The sequence below is a fragment of the Eurypyga helias genome, unplaced genomic scaffold, assembly GCF_000690775.1.
Source record: "Eurypyga helias isolate BGI_N326 unplaced genomic scaffold, ASM69077v1 scaffold9296, whole genome shotgun sequence".
Lineage (NCBI taxonomy): Eukaryota > Metazoa > Chordata > Aves > Eurypygiformes > Eurypygidae > Eurypyga > Eurypyga helias.
In genome coordinates, this window is record NW_010258519.1 from 1,410 (window position 1) to 23,146 (window position 21,737).

Sequence of the window (21,737 nt, forward strand, 5' to 3'; positions counted from 1 at the left end):
CCAGAAACAGGCAAGTTTTATAGTAGAGATTATAGATTTTGAAGTAACACCTGTGGTTGTACAGAACCCCAAAAAATAATGTTTCAAGCCCCTGTATGTTCTCATGTGTGTGGTTACATTCAATCCTGAGCGCTTCTCCTATGGGGACAGGCTGAGAGTTGGGCTTGTTCAGCCTGGAGAAGAGAAGGCTCCGGGGAGCCCTTATTGCACCTTCCAGTACCTGAAGGGGCTACAAGGAAGCTGGGGGGGACTTTTTACAAGGGTCTGTAGTGACAGGACAAGGGGTAATGGGTTTAAATTGAAAGTGGGGAGGTTTAGATTGGATATCAGGAAGAAATTCTTCCCGGAGAGGGTGGTGAGGCACTGGAACAGGTTGCCCAGAGAAGCTGTGGATGCCCCATCCCTGGAAGTGTTCAAGGCCAGGCTGGATGAGGCTTTGAGCAACCTGGTCTAGTGGAAGGTGTCCCTGCCCATGGCAGGGGGGTTGGAACTAGATGGTTTTTAAGGTCCCTCCCAACCCAAACCATTCTGTGATTTTAAGAAATAGCTCAGCTAGAAGACAGCCATTAGGCAGCCTGAGTTGCCTTTTGTAGATAAACTCAGTTTTTAGAGGAAAATGTGCAATGTAGACACTTTGTTTCTCTCTGTGTAAATCAAACTCTGTGTGGTTTTCACTTCACCTTCTCTGAAGTAAGTGCATTCTCTCTCTCTGACAACAATGAAACCATCCTATGGTGGTTCCTTTCCTTGTGCAACCAGTCAGCCAAAGCTTCAAATACAAAGCTTTTAGCCTTTTTTTCCCCCCCCGGCCCTTAAATTGTCCATTTTTGTTCGAAGTAGCCGACGTGCGTGCCCCGTGAGAATGCAGAGGAATAACACCATCAGCTGAGCTGCACATTTTCCTCATAATGGGTAAGACCGCACGGAGGGAAAGGTGCTGGTATAACACATGCTCTAAAAGGAACTATTGGAAGAGCAATAGGTAAGCCTTCCCCAGACCCAACGGGATGCTGTAGCTGCACCTAAGAGCTGCTTCTCTGGCACCGCGTGTGTTGGCAGAAAATGCACAACCAGAGATCACTTGGGAGAAAAATGGCTGATCAAGCTGCTGACTAAAAGAAGGGGTGTTTTCACATTTATTGGAGACTTCTGAGAGCGAGTTAAATGGGATTAACTTTTCTAACCTCTTTGTGTGCCCTGCACAGCCCAGTACTTTAAATGACAACACGTAGCAGAGGTTGACGTTTACCCACAAGTGTCTGCTGCTCTCTGTTCAGTGCCACAGAAGCAGCACCGGCTGAGATTTTGGGGAAAAAACAGGGGAAGAAAATAGGCATTAAGACCTGTGCCGGCCTTTCCAGAGACTCCGGGCAAAGCTTGAGACAGAAATGGTTTTCCTGCGCCACCCAAAACTCTCGTAGCCAACATCTCCTATGTCAGTGCTACAAGAAGTCATCAGAACAGAGGGGTGCAAAGAATTTCATTACCAACCAAGTCTGGGCAACTGCGTGGCAGGCAGTCAGCTCGCTCACCCACTGAGGTGTTCCCAAAGTTTCGGAATTCGGTCAGCGGTCACTGGCTTAGGGCACAGTGCCCTGGAGCAGCCTGACGCAGCGCAACAAACAACACGCGAGAGAGAGTGACAAACTGTAGTTTCACCAGCAAACTTTTATTTTTGGCTATAAAGTGTGTAAAACTGTTAAAAAAATCCCCCCAAAACCAAGCGATAACAATGAGAATATTACTTTCCATAGGTAATGCATAAACAGAATGAATCAAAGGAAGCAAAAGAAAAAAAAATCCCAACTTTTAAAGATAGATGTGAAGCGCTTGAAAAAATAGTCTGAAAAAAAGCATAAAATTCTACAATGGCAAGAAACTGACGCAGGAGAGAAAACATTCCTGTGGAAAAACCGAATGAGAATTGTTACAACCAAACAAATTCAACACGGAGGGACAATTCAGCACAGGATCTCTCTAAGTGGGCAGCTTAAGATTGCACCAGGTTTTCTGCTTTACAGCCAATGTGCGAGTTTTAAGTTAGAACTCAGAACTGAAGAGTAAATCCTCAGGCCTGTCGTAAGTCCTTACGAGACACGTCACAATCCAAGTGTTTACCCATTCCAAGTCTCATGCAAGAGCGGAGAAATTCATCAGAAGCATGGTAGACCGTGTAACAAAAAAAAACCCACCAGCAACTGAACTATTAGTTACAACACGTTCAAGTAAATAAATCTTGGAAAATACAGAGGGGATGCTGAACTGAAAAGAAAGGTGTATCAACTCTGGTGATACAGGAAAAACCCAAGAGCGCCAGCTGAAATGAATCTGTTTCGAAGGCACAAAGCAAAGAGACGGAGAGGTTTCACAAGCCACTGGCAGCACACCACCCCGTCTGACCAGCTGCGCCTGGAACCCTGGGAAAGTCCCAGGTTAAACCTTGTTCTCATCCCTTTTGGGTTCAACGTCATGAAATGCTGCGAGAGTTTTTGGACACATGACCAGTGCAAAGTCCCTCTGACCCAGCAGGCGCTCTGCCACCGCTCCTAATCCTGGAGGCTTTATCGCACGGCGACACCTACTTTAGCTCTTCCGTTACTTAAGCACAGGCGGGAACCAAGATTAAAATGTTTAACGCGTGTCCTCAGAATGATGACCAGTCCTGCACTCCAGGTTCAGGATGTCTGGCTGCAGCGCTTTCCCCCTGCGCCGAGATGTGCGTGCGTGTCACACAGCTGTGGTTTACAGCCAGCCTCTGTACGTAAGGCTGCAGCCACCTCTGCGTTCAAGCAGCCTGGCGTGAGCCGCCACCGAAACCCTCCCGGGACTGTTTCGCAAGGCCAAAGTCCCGCTCTGCCCAAATGAGCTCTGGAGCACGGTTTGGAGCTCCTAAACGAGCCAAAGCAGCAGGGTCAGGCAGGATCACGCTAGATTCTGCTTCCCTGAATACCCTCCTCACGATCCAAGTGTACCCAGAGCCAAGCACAGACCTGCAACCAAATTTGCTCTTTCTTTAAAAACTGAGAGCGTCCACAGACGGTGCTTTCAAGGTTACTTGAAGGACAAAGAGCACAATAAACCCTGTCCCCTAATTTCGGAGGCAACAGGGTTGGCTCCGCCCAGCAGAGCGCAGGGGTTGTGCGCCGTGTACAGACACACGCTGCATTTCTGCAAGGGTTCAAATTGCCCAGGTAGTTGGGTGAAACACGTTTGCTCGACCTGCTCGCCCCTGGGTTATTATTTGGCCACGTACTCTCGGCTTCCTTCCTACCTAAAACGCACTCTGCGCTTCCTCTGCTCGGGAGTCACGTGTAAGGAAGAAATGTCTGCATTTTGTAGTGTGTCACTCCCATCCGATTGCTATGGCTTTTATTCCCCTCCATCCCTTCGTTTTACTGTTCTCTCTGCTGCAGATGCTTTCCAGAGGACTGGTAAAACTGGCAGCTGTAGGCAATCGAGGAGGCAAACCTGCTGATGCCACTATGAAATCTGAAAGAAAATCAAGTCCGTGTCACATTCTGACCTCGCATCCGTTACAGTGCCACTGGCGTGGGAGTTCTCTTGTCTCCTGGGAGAGCTAGGCAGTGAGAGAACACTGAAAATACCTAAAGTTAAACAGTTCAGTTCAGTTCTTGAACAACAGTGATTATCTCACATTCAGACAGGAAAGTCTGCATCTGACACAGAGAATATGTTAACTTCCATAAATTACATTTATATATACTAAGGCCAAGGTTTTTCACTTTTTTTTTTTCCCCTCTGGACTGTAGAGCCCTAAGTTTCACCAACCCACAGGAAAGCACAAGCCTTACCCTGGAATTTCAGGTAAAAATTCTTCCTGGAGAGGGTGGTGAGGCACTGGAACAGGTTTCCCAGAGAAGCTGTGGATGCCCCATCCCTGGAAGTGTTCAAGGCCAGGCTGGATGAGGCTTTGAGCAACCTGGTCTAGTGGAAGGTGTCCCTGCCCATGGCAGGGGGGGTGGAACTAGATGGTCTTTAAGGTCTTTTCCAACTCAACACACTCTGTGATTCCAAGAGGATTCTCTGGTGTGGTCAAAACCAACCCCACCTGCTGCATTCAGCCAGCCCCGGCGCCAGACGCTCCCCAGGGCTTGCGGCGGTGGCTTTGTGCCTCTCCTTCCTGCCCTTCGCTGTTGCATCCTCCCTCTCGTGCTCTGACACGGACGGAAAAGTGGTCATTCCTGACAGATCCACCAACAGAAAGTAGGCAAAACATTTCCATTTCCATCCAGAATCCTATTCCTGATGGAAACGGCCATGTAATAGTGTAAAAAGCAACTTTCTATCCGCCTAATACACTTCCACTGAACCGAACCTCAAATGTTGCAACCCAAAAATACAATGAAGAGAAGAAGGAACCTGTCGGCATGGACTGTGATTCATTCAGAGCTGCCTATCACTCAGAAATGAGAGAAAACAATAAAATAAGGTAACGTCACTGAAAATCCTTCAAACAGACTGACTGGAGAGAGAATATATTTACATCGAAACCGCAGTAAATAAATAAATGCATTCGTGTTTACAGAACAGCAGACTTGGAGATAAAACTGCTAAAAGACAGGTAGGCTACATTCTTTTCAGCTACAAACTCCTTTTGGTCTAGAACCTGTAATGTTTGTTGGCTTTTAATATTTGAAAACTGCATTTCCTTAAGGCTGGGCTTTCCCAACCAGGGAACACCAACCCAAGGTCACGGTTAAACTTGTTCTCCCTGGCCTACAGCCACCTACATGTGTGGAGATGGATTTAAACATCCACCCGGTGCACTCCAGTTGTAGTGGAGGTAACAGATAAAACCTGCGTGACTCGGTACCTCCGGAATCTAACAAAAAGCACGATTAAAAAAACCTAAAAAATGCAAACCAACCCTGTTTTGATTCGTGAGAGACTTCTCAGGTTCTACTAACATGTCAGGTCGGAGCAGCGGTTCTGCTGCACTGGTAAAATGCAGGGTTAGGGGCTGGGGTTATGCAGAATACCTGGAAAAACAGGTTTGTGAAATGCTAGTTTAGCCCCTGGGGTTTTTACAAGACTTTGAGGCAAACATGACAGAAAAAGACGAAAAATACTGAGTATTCGCTGATGTGAAAAATCGTTATTTCCTCCTCATGGAAAAGAAGAAGTGCCAAAACATCTCTAAAAATACGCAGGTTTAACAAAGCTGTGCATATCTAACACCTGTCACAGTCCACCGTCGTGAAACGTAAAGGAGGGATGGACGACACCACCACGACCCGTGTCCCTGTCACTGTGCTCTTTCGGCACCGAAACCAAATCCAGTTTAAGACAGAAATACTGGTTCTTAAAACATTACTGGGCTGTACTGCTGCTCGATCAGAGCACGTACGCGGGTGTAACTTCTGTTAACCACAGCAGACTCCCTGCTCCCCGCGGGACAAACGTCGTGACAGCAGACAGAAACGACGCCGGGAAGCAGGACGTCCCGCCGCTGCATATTCTCCTGTAGCATGCGTATATACAGAGCACAAGTAAAAACTAAGCAATTATCACCCCGAAATAATTATCCAAGAAAGGCAAACGGCAGTACTCCTGCAGATACTACCATGCAAAATGAAGTGGGTTTTAGAGAACAAAAATAAAGTCAGGCTCAAGAACAAAATGAGCAGCACTGACTGTCGTGCTGAGTCTACGCAGCACCGCGTCAGGGCTTGCCACGAAGAATGCCTGCAGAGCTTTTAAGGAAGGTTTAAACCACTTTCTCAAAGACAGTTCAGTTCAAAGTCCTGTTCTACGTAAACATTCCCAAATCGGAAAAATATCTTGTGCTACTGGAAAAAACCCCAATAATTCTCCGTGTTTCGTTCCGTGCAATACTTTCCTGTAGGGCAGACGGCTCAAACATTGACAAAGCAAACGGCGAAACAGGCGAGTGCCCCTCTGCCCTCTCCTTCCCAAAACCCAAGACAACATTCAGTCTGAAACCGCAAAGAAATCGCAGGGGCCGAAGCAGAAAACCACGCAGAAGCACGTTTCCGGCTACATTCCGCTTTCAGTTCTAAAAATGGGGAGTAGGAGCAACCCAGTGTGAAGGAAAGTTAAGCTGGGATTAACTCTGCTCTACCCGAGCGAAGAACGCGGCGTCCTTAAGAAAGTATTGAGATAGCCCGTGGAACAAAATACCCGTTTTCTCACGTGAGAAAATTAAAGTGGGCTGTTAGGAAAATATCAAATAATGCAACAAGATAATTACCTGCAAATCAATTCAAAGTGTTCAAATACATTTTAAAAGACCTTTAGGTCTGAGCCTATAAAAAGAAAAAGTCATCTGTAGGAAACATAGGTGAAAAAATAAACTTCTTCAAATATAAAAAGTGTTCTGCTCTCCGGTAAGTTCAAGTAAATGAACGTAGAGCGACTGCGTCGGGCAAGTAGCAGACGCTGGGTTTCAGCAAGCTAAAAGCCCCAAAATATACAGATACCACGACCGCGGCGCAATAGTCTATGTACAGCCTTGGAGGACGGGGGCTGCTGGGAACCTCTCGGTCAGGCGGGCATCCTTCACGAGACAGCACCCCTTTCAATATGAGCACGGAAAATGAAGTTTAAAATTAACTTAAGAAGTAAAAAAATATCTAGATTTTTACATATGCTGGAATTGCTAAAGAAGTCAAAAGAAATCCACGAAAAAAGTGTTCATGCGAGATACCTGACCAGCAGTTCATCTGACTGAACGGAAAACAGGGCGAGGGGCTGGTCCTCCTCTGGTGCATGTACGCTGGTACATGCAGCGGTGCCAGGCCCCGGCTGCACTTGCTGGGCTGGCAGACCCGTGGCGCGGACGGCGGTAGGTGCCTCGGGACAGACACACGCTTGGTTTCAGGCCGCCACAGCAGTCCCCGGCGTCAGCAGAGCTGTGGCACTCCAAGGAGCAGATCCGGAAAGGTGGTCAGTACAAGCAAGCCAAGACGAGCTCCATGGGCACAGGAGGTCTGGAACGGGAGCAGCGTGTTTTGGGCTAAGCACAGGCACAAGCCACGTCTTCCAAAGGCACCTTCAGCTCGCAGGATGGGTGCCCGCTTCCCGCAGAGCAGCGGATGTGCTGGCATAGAGAAGGGGCAGCCTTTGCCTCCGGAGGGACAGCGGAAAAGGAGGCGTGAGGACTGTGGTTCGCCCATGGCTTTGACCTGTCCATGCCCAAACTCCTGCGGGACAAAGCACCCTGACCCCCCCAAAAGGGGTCCCCAGCTGCAGGGTGTGTGACAGCTTGCAGAGTCTCTCCAGGGAACGGCTTCATGGTACACCACCGGTCTGCTGCTGTCTTCCCCGCTGTCCTCTCCTCTCCCAGGTGTTCTCCCTCAGCCTTCGGTCGCTGTGTTTGCTTAAACTTCTTGTGCCAAGCACCTTCTTCCCTCCAAACACCTGATTGAGATGCCTTGCAGGTTCGCTTTCGGTCTCCGAAATCTGCCCGATGCCTGCCCATGCTCCCAGCTACCTGGGTCAACTCCATCCCCTCCTGCACTCCTCTGGCTCCTCCGGTCTGGATGCAAGTGCAATGAACTCTACTCAGATCCAATGCCAGAGTGTTTCTTCTTTTTTTTAAAGACTCCCAGCAGTCATTCCTTTCTGGTTTTAAGCAAAACCCAGAAGTCGGACAGATTTCTGTCTCACAACAGCTTCCCTGCATCCCAGCAGTTCCAATTTGGGAGCGCATCCCTGGCAGGTCAGTACCGTTCAAGCACCAAGTCACCAAAACCACTTCCCAGCCTGACACGGGAGAGGAGAGCTGGCGGGGCAAGAGCCCTCACTGTGGCTTTTGTACTGTGGGTTTATTTTGAGGCTGTGGGTTGCAGCCGTCCACCTCTGCTCAACAGCGACTTCACTTTCCATTGTACTGTAGCAAATTCTCCAGGATCACCTGTTTCCTAATAATCAGGATGGAAACTTTGGGCAACCCTCTTCCCTCCTTTTCAGAATCAGCCTCTGTGTGACTGATTTTCTCCATCTTTTCTTTTGCCCAATCCTTTGAGCTCCGGAGGATGTCCAATTTGTTCTGTTTTGTCCTTCACTGACGACGCCAGGCCCTGCAGGATTTACTGAATGCCTGCAATCCGCACGCAGTCACGCCCCGCACTGCGCCTTTCCAAGGAGGGCTTTGCATTTTTCCCAAATTTCTCGTGAACCCACAGTAAGTTTTTGCAACGTTAGGATGACCCGTGAGCTTTGCATTCCACTGTTTCCACATTCTTCTCAAGTTTGTTTTGGCACAGGATTATTGCAGCAGGAAGAGGAAAACTGTGCCAACAATACGATCAGAGGCTCGTGAAGTACCTTCCTGGACCGTGGCACTGCGTACCCACCACTTCTCCGAAGCAAGGGGCGTAGCGGCAGCGCGGCTTGACTGCAGTCAATGATACACCACCACGGCTGGAAGACGTGCCAGTTCTCAGTTGGGGACACCAGCACCAGCCCCTACCACTGTAGTATCTGGAGTATACGGAACCACGACTAAACAAACGTACAAGCCCTCAGCTGGGACAACATCCAGTCAGGAGAGAGGCTTCCCAAGGCTACACCTGGCGAATTTCCAGTCAGTCTGCAGCTAAACGTTGGATGGGATTAGAGAGATCATAAACACATCTTCACTGCCTTCTTCAACATCTAGGCAGCGACTGAAACGGCAGGTAGCGCTCGTAGCGCACGACACACTCTCGGTTCAAAAGGTGTGCCGGAGCCTCCTCGAGGGACACGAATGTTCAGTCTAAACTGAGTTCCCAGCGCTCCAGCTCAGGTCCTGCATTTGCCACGAACAGGTACGCTTTAAAATGTCAGAAATGCATTTTCTCCACTTAAACTTCACCACCAGCAAGAAAAATAAAGCCAGCTTACATACCGCGGCATACAGTCTTAAGTCATAATAAAATATCTTTTGTTTGAAGAAAGAAGCTTATGAAAATTATTTGGGCCTATTTTCTCCTCTAAGTAAAATAAATATGAGAAACATAACGCATGGAATGCACTCTGGAAAATAAATGTCATCCTTTCATAATTATGACACTGCAAAGAACAGAAAAAGGCTCAATTCTGTGCCTTATAAATTATCTATATACCATGCAGTGTCGGGGCAGGGGGAAATGCACCAAGTATTCCCAAGATTAAATTAACTTATTGAGAGGAGTGAAAAGTGACTGTGAACCCAAGTGTCTACGGGAGAGGGTTTTTATTTCCCGCTGGTGCGTGACCGAGTCTGTGATAGATGGTAATAACAGTCTGCCGGATTGCATCTTCCGTTGGGTCCGGGTGGCCCCTGCGGTCCAGGTGAGCCTGGCGTTCCCGGTGGTCCTGGCAGGCCAGTAGCTGGTAAAACAAAGGGAGAATTAGCAGAGTCCACCGTCAGCTGCACGCCCGCTCATCGGCGAGAAGGCAGGGGGGTCTGACCGCACGCTACGGCCAAGCTCGGGAGCAAAGGCACTGGCGTAAAACCGGCGTGAGAACCAGGAGAAAGGCCTGTTAGTTCATAAATGACAAGAGCAGAAATAGATCTGGAGACCTGTACCTGCAGGGCCGGGTGGTCCAGCGTTACCGGGCAGTCCAATTCCAGGCTCGCCTCTTTCCCCTTTCTGTCCTCTATAACCTACACAGAATAAAGACATGAAAATAAGAGCGTCCTCTTATTATAAACACTGATCTTCCACATATCTCGTTGACAGAAAATTCTCAAGACAAAATTAATAGGGAAAACGCATGCTAAGTTCTTTTTCTGAGACAATTCTTATATTTATATGTTCCTTTGGCACAATACGAAGATTTCTAGCAGTAACCATTGCATCCTCTCCCACAGGACCCACGCTCCGTCCCTTAGCAGGACCCTTCCCCGAGACCTTGTTACCTTCCTGAAGTTCCTCCAATAACAAACTGAATGCTCCAGTGTTACCTGTCCGATGAAGTGACATGAAGCTCCAACCCAAGGGCCCCCTGGATTCTGACCAGCCCTTCCCTGACAGCCCACAACTGAGCGAGACTTCACCCTCCCCGCAGTACATCTCGCTGTAGGTCTGCACGTCTCTAGCCTGGAACCTGGGAGCTGTACGTGCAGGTATTCCCCCATACGGGGGAGAAGTCCCGCTCCAGCCTTACAGAGCTGCCCTCAGGTGGAAGGAGGCGTTTTTAGAGCTTGTGCAAAGCCTACATTGCCCCAGGTGCCAGGGTGTTGTAAACGAGGTGCAATTACTAGTTACACTTTGAGTAGCTGCGGCAGCTTTCTTCACAGACCATAGCATTGTATTTATCTAAATAGTTTCCATCTTCTCAAGTGCTGCAACTCATGCCCAACCTGTGCTTTTTCCTTAAAATCCTTTGTAAAAACCAAAAATTATAAGTTAGATACACCCTGGCAGAAGACTTGTGGGTATCACTATAGCATTTTGCTTTGATATTTCAGGTTAAAAATCCATCATCTAAAAATGTAGCTTTTCTGTTCAGACCACGTAATTTATGCAAGACGGGATGAAGACGACATTAAAGGAACAAGCGTGACACCTGCCACAATCCCTTACTTCAGAAGGGATTCTAAGGGAACCCTCTTCCCGTCCCCAAGGCCTCAGATGTTGGCGTGAAAGGTGACGTATGTTGAAGATTAACTTGCCAACGTCTGATCGTGTTTGGAATTACATTTGTTCTGCTTCAGGGCCCAGCGTCACGTACGCCGTACAATAAACATCCTCTTGTGCCGAGCTGTAAGTGAGCTGGAATTACAAGAGAGGAGCCGCGGCTGACCGCAGTGATAGCAATCCACCTGATGTCTCATGAAGTTACTGGGCACTGGCGGAGGGATGGGAAAGGTGGTCTTGTCTGTGGTCGGTGGCCACTGGGGTACTTTACCGGGCAGCTGTATGTGCTGTGGGTACCAATTCAGGGGTCTCACACCAGACAGGATGCAGTAGGAACAGAACACAGAGTATTCAAGCTTTCTGTTAAACGCAAGGCTCATGATACACTGCGGCAGAAAGTCTATTCCCTGCTGCAATCATTCTACGTTTCACAACAGAGCACCAATTACCTTGTTCTTCTCTCAGCACCCCAACAGGGAATCACCGGGAGGCAAAAACGTTAGAAATGCATGCAGAGTGACATGCGTAACAGAAGAAAGGGAAACCAACTGTTTAAAAGCTCGCAGAGAAACCAAGTATTAAGCACGCATTCCGCTCACTGAGTTGTGTTAAGCAGGATTGTACGAGGAATATACACACACATGCAACGAAGACTCAGAAAAGGGAATATGCAGGTGTTCGTATTCAACTGTGAACCTTGATCTTGTTCTCTGATGACCATCACAGTATTTATAACTACAGCAAGCGGGTTGGCTCTGAACATCTTGTGTAACGCAGAGGAGTTGCTACTGTTTGAGAAGCTCAATCACACAACCACAGGAGCTATTACATTTCCTATTTATTACACGAAACTTTATGCTTCTCACTTTACAATAGAGAGTTACAGTACATTCTCACTACAAACCCAGTTAATTGTAATTTTACAAAATAGTGCTGCCACTTATCATTTGTCTCACATTTCCTTAGTTACGGGGAAAAGAGAGAAATCACATTTACGCTATATCACATTTACAAGCTCCATGATAACCATTACTGTAGGTATATGAGAGATTATAGTTGGGAAAGGACTGAGACAGACTGAAAGGTTCTGTAAACATCACTGGAACTCAAGACAACAGGGAAAAACCCCACAATAGCACCAAGAGCAGCCTGCCGAGGCGAACGCATGATCCAGGGCAGTGTAAACCATCCCTGGCTGAACCTGAGCTCACATGCAAAGGTGTCATTTGTACACAGTGGCAGGTACGTTCTGTTGACACTGAGGTTTAATACAAAAACTCTAAAAATAAGGCTTTATTTAACAGGGTATGTAAGCATATTAGTAAACAGGCCTATATGTAAACAATGGGAACAATGTAGTGTGTAAATGCAGCAGGAGAATATTTGATTTTGAATGAGGTATATTTAGCTCAGGAGGGCCATGACTACACTTCCAGAGGATAGTATCACCTTCTCTCTGAGCTTAAAGTGACAAACTCACAGCCAAAAGAAAATATTACCATGCGCTTAGATCAGGTTTTGATTGTTTTACCAGAAGGCACACATAAGATGCTGTCTATTTTTACTGGTAGAATTACAAATCCACTACGAGGTACCTGCTTAATTCAAAAGGCTCTAGCGAAGCCTTTCGCTCGGGTTCCAGAGGTTTTGTTGTGATTCCTGCAACCCCGAGGTTGCGGCATGTAAACATGTACCCAACGTGGGTAGTAGGGTAAACACTTGGTAGCAGTACGTAGCAAGTATGTGTCCAAATAAGCTCTCTTCTGCTCCTAGGTGAGTGGTGGTAGCTAAAACACAGCTCTGTCCGGTGCCCTCCGCAAACCTCACGGTCAGGAGCATTGCTACCGCAACACCCTCGGCTCTGCACGGAAATGATGCAAGTTGACGCCTGTGAACTCGGAGGTAAACAGTTCCCTGACTTGAACAGCCCCAAAAGGCATTCCACCTGTGTCAGGGAGACCCTCCTCCACCTGTCTGCGTAATGCAGCACCTGAAACTAGCATGTCAAGTACCTAGAGAGATCTGAGGCTCTTCGGCACGGATCGGAGGCAAACACCTTACCAGACAGGGAACAAACAGCGAGACGGAGGCATCCACGGTGTCTGACTGTGCAAATACTCTGCGTCTCTGCACACAAACAGCTGCAAAGCTGTGGGAAGGGTGCTGGGAGTAAGCCCTCTCCCTCATCCAGCCCCCCGTGCCTATTCTGAATTCCCTCTGTGTGTAACAGCACTCTTAGCTGAGAGGCAGCAGCCTGTTTCAGATCCAAGCAAGCCAGGTTAACCTCAACTCCCACATGAAAGAACAGTTTACAGGAGGGAACGCTAGAAACCAGGGCAGCTATTGCTGCAGAGTGGCTGTGCCGGGACAACATCCCTTACAACAGGTTCCTGGTGTCAGCCAAGGTTTCCAGATGCTCCCGCCATGCAAATTAATAATTATAATACGAGATAGACATTTTGCAACAGAGATCAGCAAGAAATATAAGGAATTTGGACTATTTCCTAAGCTGTAATATTTGATTCCTCCAGGCTACCATGGGTTACGAGGACCTACAGAAACTTCTTCTGTTTCCTTAATTTGATAGAAACAATGTTTAATTAGGATGAAACCTTCTTTTGGCTACTGAGAAAAAATCAATAGCCGCATTAACATAAGGGGTAATAACCCAAGGTGAATTTGTTCTAATGGACCAAAATTCACTTTCTGTTACAGTTTTAAAAATCCAGTTAAATCAGTGGAGTTAACTGAGCTAGATCCTCTAACACATGACAAGCTGGTTAACTGCTGGCAAATGGATGACACTGCTATAGCCTGTCTTGAAACGAACTTTCTGTTCCTCTACAAGACATCAGCATCACTGAAAGCAAATACAGAATAAACAGGTTGCTCTGCTCCCCCGGGAGCAGATGCTGCGCACTTCACTGGTAACACTGCTGATGCACATGCCACAGGATATTTTTTTAAAATTAAGAAATATATAAGCATAAATATCTTCCAATCACTATTATATGTCTGTTTAAATGCCAACTGCATATTTAATCATTTATGTTCCAACTCTCTAGGGTTTTTTTGTTTGCATGCTATATTTTTACTAAGACCACCACATAAAATCAACATTATTTGTATCTGAAACACTGGGAAGCACCTGAGTATGAACAACCGTGTGGAAGGCGAACAGGTAACATTCTGGACTTCATTTTAGAAATAAATGACTATACCCAATAGTCTAGCAATTCATTAAACACACTTTTTGAAGACTATGCCTGCAATTCCAAGACTTAGTATCAAGTACTTGTACCAAGACAACTATCTATGATTCTATGATTCTGTGTTTTCTGCTTCTGGGACTAAGCCCTACCTACTGGTTTGCTGTGCAGACGGATGCTCTGGTGGAATCTGGCCAGGCCAGGCCAGTTCCTGAGGGAACTGGCACCACACCTGAGGTGTACGGGTGGACCCCTGCAAAGCTGCAAGTACCTCCTTGGACACACGTGAGCCCAGCTCTTCCTGCTGGCTGGCTCTAGCAGGCTCCCTGTCGGCACGAAGCATCGCGCTGGAGGTGCCCGTAGAGATCCGTTATTTGCTCTCCAAACGTCTCCAGTTCTTTTCACTGGCTGCACGGGACAAGTGCCTAACTCACCCTGTCAGGCCAGATGCGCATCACTGCACGCAGCAAAACCTGATGGAAAGCCTGGAGCTGGCAATCTGGGCTACGCCCCACTGAGAGTATAGCAAGGGGTATCTGGCATTCCGGAGCAAAGGCGTGTTACGACTTGGGCAGACTGCCCGCAGCATGCTGCCTCCATGCCCTCATCCACGCACGCACGTAACATGCTTCTCGGAGAGTTATCGTCTGCTCTGCCTTTTATGGCTGAAAATAAGATGGAACGTGGAAGGGTATTTTTCGAACTGCTCAGAGATTTTGATTTCTTTCTACTATTGGCACAGAACAATAACACGCACAGGCACAACTGGGAAAGGCATGAACGGCATCTGTAGGTGTGCTTCTCTCATGGTACTACCTCTTACTCAGAGTGTAAAAAGGAGGCAAGACAAATTTTTGGTTTTCTTTCTTTGGAAGTATGATTTTATGTATGTTTTGATGTATCACAGAAGTAAATTCTTCTCACTTAGCTTTCGCTAATCGAGAGTACTGAGCGTATCGGCAAAATAAGTGGAAATTCTGTGTACACGGGGCACTACTTTTACTTAAGCATAAGCCATGAAAAAGCAGCTTTATTTTTTTTTTTTCAAGCACAACTATCATCTTTACTCTTGATGCTCACTAGCTGGGAATGAAGCCTAGCACAAAATTCCGCATCCCAGAAGCATTTGAGACTGACCACCACATACATCATCATTGAACAATCTGGCACTGACATTGAAGTTGACTGTTCACAGTGATCTGGATATTTAGGTAATGATGAAGTCAGTGTTGTAAGATTCTAAGTTTTTCAGTGTTTTCCTCGATCCTTTATTCTTGTTCTTCTCTTTCTGAGCTCATCACATTTTTCAAGCTTCTGTCAGGGGTTTGCGCTTATCAGTGTTAGTAAGTCTTTATTCTTCTGATAGCTTTAGGATCCACACATCTTCAGCTTTGCTCTCATGTTCTTCATTCCAGTCTGACTTGCTCTGACTCCAGAGCAGACCAAACTAACAAAAGATAATAAAGAACTACCTACAGATAAACTGCAAATTACATGTTACCCACAAAATATTATTAATTGATAAATTCCTTTTTCCTTTTATTCTGTTCTCCTCTTCCTTTCCATCTCTGACAAGCTGACTCTGCAGCAGAGCTGCAATGAGCCTGGATCCCCCGAAGCTTTTACTTTGCAGTAAAAGACAGTTCAGTGGAATGAGAGTCCTGTACTGTCTGAATGCCTTGCAATGTACAAACTACTGTTTGGGTTATACTGAAAAGCTGATTACTCTGGAACTGATTTGTGAAAATAGATTACTTCACTGCAAGAAGGATTTACGCCATGATATTTCAGTTTTCACTGCTACTTAAAGAACAATATTTGGCTTCAGTTTTTCCGTCCTTGTGTTGTCTCAGGATCAGAGCTGAGAGCACTCAGACTTGGAGATCAGATTTTTGCACTTAAACAAGATGGTCTCTCAACATGGAACAGGATCAAAATAGATACATTACAGTGCTGGCATTGGTTTTCGTCCTTGTTAAGGTATTATGGTGAAAAAATAACTGCTACAGAAGTCTAGATATGTCAGCTTTAGGTATCTGTCAGTAATTAACTTTATCATTTATTAGAATAAAATGCACTGATTAGGAGTTTTTAATCAGTAAAATCCACACATTTATCATGGGTTAATATTTAGATCTACTCTGGAAAAACATAAGTACAGTTTTAAAAGTTAATCATTAGGAAGCTAGATAGGTAATCCTGGCTTATTTAATAATCATTAGCAAGTGTATAAATATTTTCAGATACAGTTAATAGAACATTTTTTGGAATTCCTACCTTGAATTCCACGTTCTCCCGGTGGCCCTGGCAAACCGTCCTTTCCTGGTGGCCCTGGTAACCCATCTTTTCCTGGGGGCCCTGGTTTTCCATGAGCTTGGGAGGCAAGCATTGCAGCAGGCAGCTTCAGCTGGGATACAAACTGAGCCATCCTTTCTTCATTAACAAAGGGCAGAAGAAGAAGTGGGTAAGAAATCTGCTAGCAAAATATGGGAAAATAAACAAATCCCAAAGCCCCAGCTACAGTACGTTTCTGAAGTAGGGTGTTTAATGCTCCTGACCGTCAAGGTATTAAACGCTCCCGTAAGCACTGAAACGCTCCCGTAAGCACTGAAACGCTCCCGTAAGCACTGGGGTCTTCAGTGCCAACTCAGACTCACGCCGGAGTCTCTGCCCTTTGAAACCAGCTGTACTGCTCTGTACTAAACAACAATCTGTACTGAAGTTTCCATTTTCTGTTAGTACTCTCTTCTACTAATGTATTCCAGTACTTCAAATGACTTCTGACTCCCGTTCACAGAAGTACATGGACACAGAATAATTAGTACTTAACAACCCGATGAAGGGCTACTTGCTATGTCTGTAACTCCTGTTAAGTGGCACAGTAAATACTGCAAACAGTTCTTGGAATGTGACAAAACTCTGAAAACATTGTGACAAAACTTTTAAGTGCTCAGAAAATATTATTAATTGCAGAGATTTTAGCATGCTGGTGGGAAAAAAGTGCAATTGGTAACACTTCAGTGTTCCTTGGAGGTAGACAAAGAAGGTACTGACCTCGACTCGGTCCCCTTTAGCTCAGATTAAAAACCTTAACTAAGCATTCCACAATTCAAGTGGTATTTACTGTGGTGGGGTTTAACATTTAAGAAAAAAATAGAAGAGTAGGCATCAAACAAAAAATAAGCAGGGTGATAAAAATAGGCAAAGTGAAACAAAGCCAAAAATAAAATCTGTGGGAACACTAGTGAGGTGTAGAAAATGGAATAGCTATAAACCAAACAAAAAATACTCCCTGTAGGCAAGACATCTTTTAATACTTTCATTTTAGGAATAGACTAAATACTTGTCACCATTCCATTTCAATGGGAAAAGGAGGTAACTTCAGCCAACAAACTGTTCATGGAATACATAGCAGGTTGAGCCCCCAGCGTGAAAATACACAAAATGTATTCATTTCACCTCTGGGGAAGGGTGAAAATACATAAAATGATAGCCCCGTCATAAAGTGAAAAACTGCACGAACATTTTAAAGTCTCAAGCTTTATATGATTTCTTTTATCCTTAAAAGATAAAAGGTTTTGTATCCACAAATATTAATGACAAAATAGCTAAGCATATTGGAGACACAAGAAACACGTTTTGCAACGGAAGAGAAGCTACTGCTAAGAGGTGTTCTAGCAAAAGCTTGTCCCAGACACCTACCTGAGTCACAGCCTTTCCACCCAGACTAAGAAAATACTGGGGAAGGAAAATATTTCCTTTTCAGAGTAAGGACACAGCTAAGAAAGCTTACATACCATAAAGGCCTTGGCTGAAAAAAAGGCCTTGTACTTGCCTAAAACTGTGCCAGAAGTTAGTGGTCTGCAAGGGGGCTTTGGAGCTTGGCAGGGATTTCAGGTTTGCTGAAAATGCACAGCAGTTTAGACCTGCATGACTGAAAGCTGTCAAGCCTTTCTCTCCTTTAGACAGTCACCCACTATGTGGCCAAAATAATTGATATATAGATTTTTCTATTATCTCCACCTTAATATATCTTCAATGTCCTAATGATACGTTGTGGATACGTATGTATCTGGAATAATACATGATACATTTATGTATCTACAACAAGACGTGTGTTTGCTATTATGGTATGGAGCAAACTACCTTTTAATGCTAATCTCTTACATGAGGAAATACTCTGCTTAACAGATACTACAATTTATAATTGTTTGAACATAATTATATTAAGTAGAGTTAAAGGACAGTTAAACACAGCTACAGCAACAAGGGAGCTGCTAAGTCCAACCTAAGTTAGATGACTAATGAATGGTTTGGGTTGGAAGGGACCTTAAAGACCATCTAGTTCCAACCCCCCTGCCATGGGCAGGGACACCTTCCACTAGACCAGGTTGTTCATCCAGCCTGGCCTTGAACACTTCCAGGGATGGGGCATCCACAGCTTCTCTGGGCAACCTGTTCCAGTGCCTCCCCACCCGCTCTGGTAACAACTTCTTCCTGATATCCAATCTAAATCTACCTTCTTGCAATTAGAACCTGTCATCTGTATAAAGGCTGTGGGGACATAAAACATTTAGAACAAAATTTAAGGTTTACATTTAGTTGCATAGCACTTCATTTTCTTACCTTCAAAAACCTTAAGAACCTCTTGTTTGATATATTTTTTTATTTCTTCAACTGAAACTGTATCAGCCTGATGAGGCAAAAAAAAGGTGATACGTATTGGAAGAAACATACGGAGGACACTTTGTGATATTACAAAAATAAAAAAATGCTGAAATTAGCATTAAAAATGTAAAGCTTTCACCAAAAACAATGTACTTGTGTTTTTTACTTGACTGTGAAGGCAAATTTATTGCAAATGCATTATAATATTATAAAGACCACTAATAACCATGAGGTGGAAGAGGCACTCCCAAGTGTCAAGAGGATCAGCATGTTACGTATTTTGAAATTAATTTGCATAAGACAGTACGTACATCCAGTGACCCTGCTATGCTTTATGTGCCTTCTGCATAGCACTTCCCAACTTCTCACCCCTTCTAGGGACTAACGGCTTTGGTGCAGCGCTGAGTAACTCAGACTGCATCACAGGACCAGTAACTTCGCTGGAAGAGGTCGTTAGAGCTTTACCCTATCTGACTGAGGGTAAAAAGAACCCGTAACGTGGATGTGTGCCATGGAGACAAACCAAGATACCTACACTGACACGCAGCATTTCAATGTCTTTTTTAATGCTGATTCCCCTTTTATTAGGAATCATTTTTGTCTGCCTCCTTTTCTTTCTCAATTGCAGACACACATTTTAGGTCTTGAGCTTATGAAAAAGTTGAAAATTACCAGTATTGAGAGGCCATATTGATCTATCAGGAGCTAAAGAAATAAATAACTAAAGTTTATCCACAGCATATGTTAAAAAAAAACCAAAACCCACCTGCTTGATCACCTGGATATAAGTTTTTTCTACCTCTCAGATTATTATCAGGTGTTTTTGGGGTTTTTTTTTAACATATGCTGTGGATAAACTGAAATTATCTCAGAGATACCTTAGTTTTTCTGATACTGTGGTACTGGTCGACAATTGCTCTGACAATCAATCAAGAAGAACCTGTATTTACTTACTGGAAACCCTGGGGGTCCTGGTGAACCCGGAGGACCCTGATGACCTGGTGATCCTGGATACCCTCTGTCTCCTGGTGGCCCCATAGGACCCACATCCCCCTTTTCTCCTGATGGGCCAGGTTTCCCTCGTTCACCTTGTGGGCCTTTGTCCCCTGGAATACCCTGATCTCCCTGTGTAAAATAACAGCAGAAAGAAAACCATTGCACACAATGGAACAAACAAGGAAAAGTCATCCAAGAATGCTAAAGAGAAACTTTTCCCCTGTACAGAAATAGATTTTGAGTCATGCAGGGAAGCTAATTTTACAGGCTAACCCTTATCACTGAAAACACACCAAATAATGTTTTGTTTTCTTACACTTTCAATCACAGAATTATTTAGGTTTGGAAAAAAAATGGAAGATCATTGAGTTCAGCTGTTAATGTAGCACTGCCCAGTGCCTCACCAAACCATGACTCTGAGCACCACATCTACATGTCTCTTAAACACCTCCAGGGATGGTGACTCAACCACTTCCCTGGGCAGCCTGTTGCAGTGCCTCACAACCCTTTTGGTGAAGAATTTTTTCCTAATACCCAATCTAAACCACCACAGCACAACTTGATGGCATTTCCTCTTGTCCTATTGCTTGTTACTTGGGAGAAGAGACCATTTTTTTGTCAGTGACAAAAAAAGAGCTTGACTCTGCAACCCACTTTCAGGGAGAGACCTTGGGTGCAGAAAGCTTATAGAAGTCCTTATACAAGCCCTTATACAAGCATTTAGAAATGTCAAATAGGCATAGGTAGAATTTAGGTGCTCAAATTCCACCAGACACAAGGTATCAGGCTTTTTTTTTCCTGTAGCCTTCCGTAGAAGCTTAATATTTTATTTCTACATGTACACAAAATTTGAGTTAATCAAAGAAGCAACAGATACACAAATCCATTTATAATGATTGAATTCCTTGCCAAGAAAATAAATTAAAGGTCAACATTCTGGCCAGCAATAGCTTTAATCATGGGCTGAGACAGCATTTAAATTTGTTTTACTTGTGAGGAATTAAATCTTTTAGAGTGACTTAATGTATTAACTATTAGCTCACTGAACTACAGCTGCGGAGCAGAGGGCAGCAAGTCACATTCAGATTGTTAATGAACAGTTGGCAGGTCTTAAGGGTCACTGACTGTCCCGGCTGCATCACTTAAGCGAATGTTAGGCCAGATAAATCCAGAATCTACATTTATGAGGGGTGAATAAATGGAATTAATTGCATTCTTAATCTACAGCAAGTGCTGGTAAACTCTACTAATACTTTGGGCAAAATTCTAAATATGCAGCATTAATGATTTCCTACAAACACACAGCTAATTTGGCTACTCGGTAGAAAAAAGAGAAGATATAACGTGATACCCAAGAGACACCTGTAACCTTTGCCAGAGCCTCTCAAATTTTCAAGCTGATAGGAGCAGGAAAGGGTACTGGTTTGCACCGAGGGAACTGGAATAGCAATGTCCTGATGGAAAAGGTATTTTAGGATTTATAGGAACAAGTGTCCTGTCCTGCATGCAGGTATCGTGTCAGGACGCATATTGCAACACCCTGAGAAATTCAGGGCAGAGGAAGGGCTCTGACTGAGAAGCAGAACTTTTGTGGTCTGCAGGGAGTAGGCTCATTCCTGGCTTTAACAGAGTTTTTAACAGAGTTTTTGCATTCAAACCCCCATCTCCTGCATCACTCATAGCAACCTGAAACATTACAGAATTGAAGAAAAAGCTCCTGTCCTACCATATGGTATTGTAAACCTTGAAAGAGGTATTGCCTCTAATACAATTTTTTGTTTACTCACTTTCTGGGAGACTGAAGTCCACTATAGGGAGCCACTGAACACACCGCTTTGTCTGACTTTGCTTCCAGATGAGACCACGCACCCCTACATGCACCCACATGTAGCTAAAAAATTGTCTGAGGATTGCTCTACTTGCATGAAGCCTTCATTAAAAATATATTTAAGGCATAAATATGCAGATACAATTTCTGAGGTTTATAAGATTGCAGAGCAGGCATGGATAGCTATTCTAGTAGAAATAAAGAAAACCAAAGGTTTCTCATGGTGCTATGGCAGTGTGAAGCTGATCCTAGAACTGCTTTTCTTCTAAATGATTCCTATTTTACAGGCTGCCAGCGTGTAGGAGGCAGATCAAATACTATAGCCACTTTTCAAACAAGGATTTTTTTAACTGCCTTCAGTGTTTTCTTTGTGTTTGGGAGAAATTCCTTGTAAAAATTAATAAAAATAGGTCCTATCTTCCTCCAGATTCCTCTTTAATCTCTCTT

At 44.8% G+C, this 21,737-nt stretch overlaps 1 protein-coding gene across 1 annotated transcript in view; it reads right to left on the reverse strand.

Moving 5' to 3' along the window:
• Positions 1–8,808: 8,808 nt before the first annotated feature.
• LOC104511659 (collagen alpha-1(XIX) chain-like) overlaps positions 8,809–21,737 on the reverse strand; it is a 49,154-nt gene continuing 36,225 nt past the window's right edge. The window contains exons 17-21 of the mRNA XM_010154364.1: positions 19,421–19,591; positions 18,425–18,491; positions 16,076–16,231; positions 9,536–9,613; positions 8,809–9,336 (exon numbers count right to left, since the gene is read on the reverse strand). Coding sequence (XP_010152666.1) covers positions 9,200–9,336; positions 9,536–9,613; positions 16,076–16,231; positions 18,425–18,491; positions 19,421–19,591 — 609 coding nt within the window. The 3' untranslated portion in view covers positions 8,809–9,199. The remainder of the gene's footprint in view (positions 9,337–9,535; positions 9,614–16,075; positions 16,232–18,424; positions 18,492–19,420; positions 19,592–21,737) is intronic.